This window comes from Amphiura filiformis, unplaced genomic scaffold (genome assembly GCF_039555335.1).
Source record: "Amphiura filiformis unplaced genomic scaffold, Afil_fr2py scaffold_596, whole genome shotgun sequence".
NCBI classification, from domain to species: Eukaryota; Metazoa; Echinodermata; class Ophiuroidea; order Amphilepidida; family Amphiuridae; genus Amphiura; species Amphiura filiformis.
In genome coordinates this window covers 310330-320918 of record NW_027306060.1, presented here as the reverse complement: position 1 = coordinate 320918, position 10589 = coordinate 310330, and the positions used below count along the sequence as shown (strand labels likewise).

The 10589-nt window shown below is 36.1% G+C and overlaps 1 protein-coding gene across 1 annotated transcript in view; it reads right to left on the bottom strand.

Moving 5' to 3' along the window:
* Positions 1–5776: 5776 nt before the first annotated feature.
* The window catches only part of LOC140145734 (probable ATP-dependent RNA helicase DDX60), a 79144-nt gene continuing 74331 nt past the window's right edge, over positions 5777–10589 (bottom strand). The window contains exons 37-40 of the mRNA XM_072167415.1: positions 9116–9288; positions 7569–7726; positions 6439–6501; positions 5777–6049 (exon numbers count right to left, since the gene is read on the bottom strand). Coding sequence (XP_072023516.1) covers positions 5935–6049; positions 6439–6501; positions 7569–7726; positions 9116–9288 — 509 coding nt within the window. The 3' untranslated portion in view covers positions 5777–5934. The remainder of the gene's footprint in view (positions 6050–6438; positions 6502–7568; positions 7727–9115; positions 9289–10589) is intronic.

Below are 10589 nucleotides of genomic sequence, written 5' to 3'. Positions count from 1 at the left end.
GAACATATTTGTTTCTGGTGCCTGAATTTTGCAAAAGATTTGCATGAATCGAAGTTGATTCTTGATATTTTCAAAGCCTACATATCATATTAGTAGATGCTTTGTGAGAATCAATCATGATTCTTGTAAAATACTGTGGCGAGAGTCAAGATTGATACTCACATGCAGGGACAAAATTCTAACCCTGACCTTGACAAAAAGGCACATTCAGTGATCCCATTGAAAGTGTGTGTAAAAAGGATTAAAATTGAAAGCAAATTTATTCTATGCTACTCAAATTTCACTCGCCGGAGCGCTTTCACCAGGGCAACCGGCATCTTCAGAGGATGTTATTGCTCTGAAGATTTGTTGTTGCTAGTGATGTTGTTGAGACACCTTCGATGGCTTGGGAGCATGAAGTGCTGCTAACAAATGTGCAAAAAACTGATTTTTGATGAATTGTACGATTTTCTGAATGAGCAAAATCACTGAATAGGCCTTCAATTGGATATATCCACTAGTTACTTTCTACATGTATGTATGCGATTACTATTATTAAGTATACAGTCTACCAATCTTTGCAACAGTATTATGCTAAAATATGAAGAATTCTGCCAAATCGGTGCCATTGTATGGTCAGGGGTCCATTTCAGTAAACTTGTTACCCTTTGTAACTCAAGTAACCGTTTGTAAAGTTACAAATACCCAATACTAGATTTACGAAGGGGCCCTGTAGTAAATCCCTATTTATTAGCAAGGGTACCATTTGTAGTGAAATGGAACTTACCGTCGTAAGTTACAAAAGCTTTTGAGACTTACAAAGCTTGTAAAATTGAGAGAAATGGGCCGCAGATCTTCTAACTTTCCTAAAGTATCATTGGAAATAATTGATATCAATAGCTCATATATGAAATTTGACACAGTACTGTAAAAAACTATTATGTGCTTTTGAAACATGCAAACATGAAGAGCCGCATCCACAAAAGTGTAAAGGGTTTTGAGCAAATCATTGATACACATAGTTACATACGAACAAGTAAACCTGCAAATTTGTGTCTCAACCCCATTAGCTCAGTTAGTCCAATTTCATGTTTTCAAAAGTGTTTGATAGTAAGCACATATGCTAACTATCGAGTTTTTACGGTATATCTGGTTTGCTGAGGCTAATGTTGGTAAGAGGGCTGTTGTCAAGTAGAATTTGACAACAGAAGTGTAGATGGTATAGAGCTATTTATATCACTCATACATAAATTCTAGACAGTTCATTGGTTGATTACCATTTATCATTTTTACCATCACCCTCTCCGTGTGATAGTCTTTACTATCATAGTGCTCTGCTGTAGTGCGCCTGCGCCAACCCGTGCGCTGACTCTTGGACTCGCCGATTTAGTTATGGGGTAGACCCCAAAATGTGAAGTATATCACGGCAAAACATGGTGTTATGTTGATGAAAAAATGTATTTCGTACCTTAAATAGTATTTTAATAATAGAATTTATGCATGAGTGATATAAAACAAATATTAACTGTCTTAAATTAGTGTAATGGTGAAATATAATCACTTTCGGTGAAAGATGTATTGTTCCATTCCACTTGCCGTTCCGGCTCGTGGAATGGAACAATCGATCTTTCACCTCGTGATTATATTTCGACCATCACACTCATTGACAGTTAATATTTGTATAATGGCATGCTTCCGGGCATGCTAGATGCTGGTTTTATCAGTCTCTCCCAGCACTTACAGCAGTAACACACTTTTGTTACTGCTACAAGTAACACACACCAGTCCATATCTTGGCGGCGCCCTTCAAATGAGGTCAATTTGAGGTCAAATTTTACAATGTTACTGCATGCAGTAACATCTAAAACCATTAAAAAACATGGCTGCCAAGAGTGTTACCCTACCAAGTAACACTTGTAAAGAGGAGCATTATCACACCCAATTATGACTGATGTCAACACTTTACAAACCACAAGTCCATCTGACCTTGGGTCAGTGTGCTATGTTTACTTGGGAAAATACCTATTCAGACCTATTCTCTTCATCCAGACACACAACAGTCACTTACTGATATGATACATATTGTTATTTAGCTCCAATAGGTGTGAATTGCAGAGACTGTTCAGATGTCACTGCTGCAGGTAACATCACCTAAACATGTCACTTGCACCAGTAACACATCCATGTGTCACTGCTGTGAGTGCCGGAAGAGACTGTTTATTATGTAACCAAGTAGGTCTCATTTGGAATAGCACCAACTTGTACTTCCCCTAAAAATTCTAACTACATTTACTTTATTAGGGGAGTTAGAACTGGGCATGAAGAGCAAAATCTTCAACATCAAGCTTAATTATATACTGTTGTTTTCTGACCCAATTTTCAAACTACACAAATTTTAAAATTACATAATAAAATGTATTGATGTGAAATTGTATTGTAAACTAATGTAAAAATCTATAATATTAATGTATCAGATTATGTGTGTTGATTGTGCAAAATTAAAATTTCTCTCTATTGATGTCATGAAATGAAATCAACTTTCATTGTTCATTTGTTATTTATTGATGACGAGGGTAAGTCACACTGAGGGCATTCTGACCAAATTGGGTGGTTATCGCATGTAATTTGCCGGCGAAATGACATAAATAATCGGATTAACTACCATAGCAATAGGTGAAATCAACTGTGAATGTATCGTGCTGCACTACAAGCAGGTTGCACTAGTGCAGTGCGGTATAATCACAAATTGTTTTCACCTATTGCTATGGTAGTTAATCCGATTATTACGCCACTTCGCCAGCGAATTTACAACAGTAACAGTAAGATTTTCACGACATGCCCCCTAATGACTTATGTGACCTTTGACCCCAGGGTCAAAATTTTGTTTCATAGTGCGAGAATCAATCTTGATTCTTGCAGAATAAATTTGCGGGAATCATTTGATTCTCGCAAATCAACTTCTGTGTAAACTACAAACGTTTGCAGGAATCTAATTTGATTCACACAAATCTGTTTACGAGAATCTTTGTGACCCTGTGACCCCTACCTGTGTACATGTACACCTTGTATGGGTCAGTGTTTCTTGTGATCAAGTTTGGTCACAATTGATGTAAGCATCTGGCAATAGTAGCATTTTAAAGATGCACTCAAAAAGAATGAAAGAAAGATTTGAGCTTCACAAGGTGGCTACACCGCCTGATAGAAATTGCAATTCAAATACTCTATTTACACCATTCAAAACAAATATCACACAGTCTTCAACAATTTTATTTTGTTTTTCATCTGATTTATCAAAAGTAAAGAACATCCAAACAAAACATGCAAGTCATGCAAGTAAATCATTCCTTCAGAAAATTCAATATTTACATACTTCACACAAATTTCATTACAATTGGACGGACCAAAATTTTCTAGATTAATACAACTCTTTTCAGAGGACACACCATTTCTGTCAGATTTCTCATATGTGATGTGATCAAGCAAAATCAGTCGGGAAGTCTGAAATATTGATTTTGAGATATAGCCAAACAAAGGAAATGATTTCTTATGTTTCCTATTGTTTTGGAAATCCTTCAACTGCTCATATCTTTGGAAAATTTGTCCCATTTCAATGGGGATTTCTGCAAAATGTAGCTTTGCAAATGCTTTATACATCAAAGTAGGAAAATGAAAAGAATATGCCCGACTTCAGACTGATTTTGCATGATAACACCGCATATAGCTAAATATTAATATTAAACTCTTCCTATACCTAAACTTGTACAGGAGTAAATCGTTCTGTTTTCAACAGAAAAATTATTGATCTTGTAAGAGATAAAAGTTGTTTTCCGTAAAGAGTCCGATGCGTGCCGTTAGACCATTAGGCCTATAAAATAAACACAGCATCGGACAAAGTCTTTGAACAAGTCAATAAAAACATCTAAATGACTTGCTGACTTGGAACCTTTGCCACGTTCAAAGACTTTTGTCCGATACAGCGTTTATTTTATGTGCCAAATGGTCTAACAGCACGCACCTGACACTTAACCGGAAACAACTTTTACTTTACGTGCTGACGTAGCAACCATGTCTTCTAACATTGATCTTGTAATGTTGAGTAGCAATGACTAAACTGGACATTCTGTTTTCATGCATGAAATAATCTTGTGAATTAGACGATCGTTGTTGAAGGGGATCCAATCATGTTTCACCATTGTTCATCACCGTTTAGCAACTCAAATCCAGCGTGTCTGTGTGCTGTACTTCCCTCGGGCAGTCCTCGCAAAGAACAGTGAAACATGATTGAATCCCTAAATCAACTTACAGTGACAAACATCTTATGTATCTCAGTTGCTTGATTTGCATCACAAATATGAATGAATATCGAGATCCTGAGATTTTGAAAAACATTCCCAGATTTTCTCACAAGTTTGATACAAATTGAGAGCCGGAATAGAGAACCTTTTCTGTTTTCGGAATAGAGAACCTTCGTAATAGAAAACCTTTTTAATTTTCGAATAGTGAACCTTGAATAGCGAACCTTCGAATAGCGAAGTTAGCCCAAAATTTAGGGAACAATTACACTTTGCCAGTTTTACAGGGAGAGTTTCAATATCTGTCAATTCACAGACAGAAAACACACATTGGATGAAGTCTTTGTCAAACAACCAAATCTTCAAGAAAGATTTTGCACATAAATATTTAGTCCTAGATTCCTATTGGTATAAAAATCTCAAAGTTGCAGGTGACCATGTAGATCACAATTTGTTCCTTTAAGGGCTGGGGTATGAACGTTTGGACAGTATTTATTTTGGGACATCAGAGCGCATCAGACATATCGAAATTGCATTCTGAATACGAAGAATGTCATTCTGATATCAAATAATTTTGATTTTTTGAAATTAGCAATTTAATACACATTTTATGGCAAATCATTAAAATTGATATTTTTGATATTTAACAGTACTTGAAGTAAACTTTATAAATCTGATGATTTATACTTATAGTGTATGTAGGTGGGATGAAAAGCCGACGATCAATTGAAAATTTTGACCTTTAAGTATTGAAGATATGGATTTTTTCCCCAAAACACCAAAAAAAATTAGGTCTTTTTGGGAAAAAATCCATATCTTCAATATGAAAAAATCAAAATTTTCAATTGACCGTCGGGCTTTTCCTCCTGCTACATACACTTTAAGAATATATCATTAGATATATATAATTTACTTGAGGACTGTTATATATCAAAATTTGAAAAATATCAAATTTTTATAATTTGTCATAAAATTTGTATTATATTGTGATTTTCAAAAATGAAAATTATTTGTTATCAGAAAGACATGCTTCAGTATTCAGAATGCAATTCGACAGGTCCGAGTGGAGCTCTCAAGTCCCACAAAAAATACTGTCGAAACGCAATAAACGCTCATTTTAGATCCCTTAAATAAGCCCAGTTTACTGTAGCCAAGTAACAAAGTGGGCTGTATATTTTGTTATATATTATTATAAAGGATCAGAATCATTCCTTGTTATAGACATCTTACACACAAAATAATAAAGTGAAACCCACATAAAAATAGAAAGCTCCCTCCTCTGAAAATCCCAAGAATTATTTGCTAGTGGGATTTTTACGGAAAGGACGCTTTTAGTTTCTTTCTTAAATTCCAGTTTTTGCCTTAAATTCTAGTTATTCGATAAGGTGAATCTTTGTGGAACACTACATGTACTTCAATAACCAATTCTTTATAAATTCTACATGTTTTTTGAGAATTGTATTTGTCTTTTGTCTACGTTCATTAACACACAAAATATAGGCCATACAGATCAACTATATCATTGTCAACGTCGATCTACATGTATTGTTTCGGCGTAGTGGTAAGCCTAACAATTCCCGCCGATTACAAGCTGATCCATAGTGTGAAGTTCTGTGTATTTTTTGACTGGCCTTGAGTTACTTGCTGATTGGTCAATTTCCCTTCAATCTCTGTAGCTAGGATATTGTAGCTTGAATTTCTTGCTGTATTCATTACCAAGTTGCCTGAATGCCCGTACCACATTGTCACTCTTTGGCCCAAGCTCCTCCAGTGCAACACTGTAGATGAAAGATGAAATGTAAATTAACATAAAATACTTTCACAATCTTGCAAAATATAGCGCAATCATTTTTGTACTAACTTTCTCACTACTACAGGTAAATTAAGTAATTGTTGGCCAAGCTGGAACATGTGTGTTGCGTCCATGTAGCATACAAAGCATGTACGCATTGTAAGGCACATGTATGCTTTCTCCTGTACCATATGCTATGTGCGTGCATGTTTATCACGGAGCCACTAGTGTTCATAGTGTTCAAGCTTGGGCAAGAATTACTTAATTTACCTGTAGTTCTGTATATTTATGAAGTTGAATATGTTGAAAATCAAAAACTGAGAAATTAAAGAAAACTGTAGAATTTTCTTCAAACAACAAGAACATTATCTATACCTGATTGCTGCAATGACTAGCTTGAAATCCTTCAACTTGTCAAACACATCTCCTGAGTCTAGTCTGTAAAGAATTAATGATTATTTAGAAACAAAGAAAGGAAAAGAAAAGAAAAGAAAAAAGGAAGAAAAGGGAAGGAAGGAAGAAGGAGGAAGGGAAAGGGAATGGGAAGAGAAAAAAAGTTCAAGAGAAGAGAATATAAGTGAAGAGAAAGAATGTGTTATAATTATTTGAAACTTTTAAACTAATTCACACAAGCAAAATGAAAACTCACTCAGAAATTTTCGTGACTCATCCGAGTTCACTTTGAAGAATGTGTTCACTAAAAATATTTTGCCCCAAGTAAGCTGAACGCTTCCACACTTCGCTCTCACCTTTTTAAAAGTTTTTTTCAACAGCTACTTACATCACTGACCACAGCATCCCTGGTTTGATTCCCAGCAGTAACGTAAATGAGAATGGTTTGCCAATTTCTAACCATCCTCACAAGTCAGGTTTTACTTCTGCTTTCTTAAATCAGATCTTTCATTAATCCCGTGTTATATTCATGTAGGCCTAGTATCATGTAGCCTATTATGAAGACAGGGATTATACAGTTTATGGAATACAGCTGTATAATCCCTCAATGAAGTCTTGACAATAGGCTAATTTGGTGTAGGCTTACAGGATAGCAATTGCGCTCCATAACAGCACCTTCAGAGACACTTGGTAGATGATAAGTCATACATTATAAATCCCAAAATATTTACCATATTTCCTTGAATAGTCGCCCCCTTTAATTAAATGCCCCATCAATTTTTTCTACCAATATGTTTCAAAATGCTGATATTTCCATGCTATCTTGTATTAAGCAAGCTTAACCAAGGTGCACACATGGGCGCTAATGGTGTCAGTAATTGGCGAAAATCTTGTCGTTAACCGGGAAGTGAACCGGAAGTCATCATTCCTAAGTTCATAGTTCGTCATTTCAGCGTGTGTTTTAAGATTACCTAATGATTTTAACAGGAATTATCATTCTAATTATCATTCTAAAAATGCCACCCTTTTGGAAAATGCAACGCCCCCCAGGGGCGATTATTCGAGGAAATACGGTATAAATTTTACTTTTGATAATTACATAATGTACCTACCCATTTTCTTTCCTTATGACCGTTTTGGATCCATGCTTAAAGAAATCATAGACATAGGCATTCAGGTAGACTGGTTTCCCTCTTGTGTCTCTCAGCTCAGATGGTGGTATCAGGGTTGGAATCTTAGTTTGCTCAATATGAACACCTTGTCTTATTGCCTGAATATGATAAATGGAGTATCATGGATTAAGTAGAGTGAGGCGGATGGAGGGGGTTTAGGGGCAGAGTGCCACCCCCAGGGTTGGCGAAGAGTGCCCCCAGGGTTGGCGATTTTTAAAATCTTTTTAAAATTTATTTAAAAAAAAATCGATTTATTTGATTTCAATCTGATTTTTTAAAATTTAAATCAATTTAAATTTATTTTTTTATTCCACTGCTATACCCCATGATCAAGTCAAAATAGACCAGTGGAATGCTAGACATATGCATAATCCTATCAGGTATTAATTTACACAAAATCAAATCATGTTTTTTACATGTAATATTTCAAAGAAAAAATTTGATAAAATCATGGGAAAAAAACCTGTTGAATTCTACACCTTGAAGATGAATTTTTAGCAACAGACAAATGACATCATAAAAGGTATTTTAATTGTATCCAAAAGTTGTAGAAGCATTAGGAATGAAGTAAGAAATTAACTAACATTTATCAATAATGGTAAAAAATGAGAAAGCTGATTTAAATCAGTGATTTAAACAAAATCCAGATGCTTTTTTTCTGACTAGGCCACCTCAATAGGCAGAAAAGTGACCAAATTGCAACTGGGTGCATTTTCTTTATAACAATAGGCCGTTTAACCCCAAATTCTCCTTAATTATGGGCCAAAATAGTGTAAAATCACTTAAATTGTGCAGGTTTTGAGTGCAAATGGTCCCAGTAAAGTCATTTTTTGAATATAATCAGTAGGGAGAATTTATAGTCCCTCAAAAAAGCTTGCCCCGTATATACGCAGCCATGCATACCATGACAAAATGATGCATGCTGGGAAAATTTTCATTCTTCATCAACATCTAAATGTGCATATACTGAATTAGTTAGACTACTTTCTCACTCAACAATAATATCCAGTTTACTAACCCATGATTAGTGGCTGTCATCTTCTTCGGCTGGGGGTGGGGTGGGTCCCAAAATTACAGACCCAACACAAATTATTCAAAAATGTCAGCAATGTTATATATCAAGGGGTCAGTGACACAAACACGTAACTCCATTTTTTTTTTGTGAAAATGAGATTTTGATATCAAAATTTTCAGAAACATGAGTGGAAAATCGCTCACTAGAAATCGAGTTTGGGCGAGCGGTGGCGAGCGAGAGCGATCGCTCGCCTCAAACGGCAAGGCCTGGACATTCAGAAATATTTTTTGAATGTGCAACTACAATTTATGCAATTTATGGCATATATTTTAAATGACAATTTGGTCCCCAAGCCCTTTGTTATCAAATTTTATGACCACCCTATTTATGTGAAAAAAATATAACAGCTAATATATTTGTGACCCCTCCTCCAAAGAAAATGACAGACCACTCAGCACAATGGTAAACTCACCTGTAGAATATCTGCATCAAAGATTGGCAGATCTTTGTCAGAATGTCCAGATGTCATCACAAAGGGAGACAAAGTAGTGCTCTGATTTGCTGATGCTTGCAGTGTCTTCAACACATTGGATTTTCCTGTTGCATTCTCTGATAGGGATGGGCTAAGGTGATTTGGCTGTATGGCTTGATATTCAAATTAAAATAATATAATATTGATTAATGAATGCCACATCCCTTATTGTAATGATAATGATGATCAGAGCCGTAGCAAGGTTGTAAAATGTGGGGCGGCCATGACAAATGTGGGGCGGCCAAAATACATATGACCAAATTGAAATAAAGATATAAAGAAAAACATAACAAATTTCTCAAAAAGTGGGGCGGCCATGGCATCCCCGGCTGCCCCGCTTGCTACGGCCCTGGTGATGATGGTGATGATGATGACAACCATAATGATGATGTTGATGAAGTTTGTTGGAGGATGCAGGATGATGAGGAGGAGGACCAGGAGGATGATGAGGAGGAGAAGCTAGAGAAAGAGGTGGAAGAGGATGATGGGGAAGATGAGGATGATGAGGTGGAGGATGCAAATGATGATGAGGAGGAGGAGGAGAAGCTAGAGAAAGAGGTGGAAGGGGATGATGATAATGAGGTGAATGATGCGAATGATAATGATGATGATGATGATGATGATGATGATGATGATGATGATTATGATGATGATGATGATAATGATGATGATGATGATGATGATGATGATGATGATGATGATGATGATGATGATGATGATGATGATGATGATGATTATGATGATGATGATGATGATGATGAAGATGATGATGAGGAGGAGGAGGAAGAAGAGGAACATGAGGAGGAAGTGGATGGGGATGATGAGAAAGATGATTAGGACTAGGATGATGATTTTGATTTCACATAGAGTTTACATGGATCTTGGAAAAAATGTCAGCTCACTTTGCGTGTCTTTTGGTCAGGGTTTTCTTTAAGCATTTTGCTGAAGGGGTATTTTCAAATTTTTTTGACCCTTTCAATTGTGAATTTTTCCTCTGAAGGAGTCAAAAACATTGCACAAGGGGTATTTTTATAATATTATTTTTGAAGACATTTTTAACAATATGTGTGTTTTTGGAGCCATAGGCGTAGATCCGGAGGGGGTTGGGGGAATCTTCCCCAATATTTTGCCAGGGGGATGGTCCATACAATCATCCCTCAATGTTGACGCCTGTATGTGGGTTTCTGACCAAATTAACCTCATATTGGCCATTTTTAGCCCCCAAAGTGAGAATTTATACCACTTTTGCATCATATTTCAACAGTTTAGCTTCAAAATGGCAACATTTTTTGTACTATAAACTTATTCGTTCTCCGAAAGGTGCTGGATTCACTATACCCCCGAGTCAAAAAGAAATCTACGCCACTGTTTGGAGCAGTGGCGGATCTAGAGCAGTCAGAAGGGGGTGGGGGAA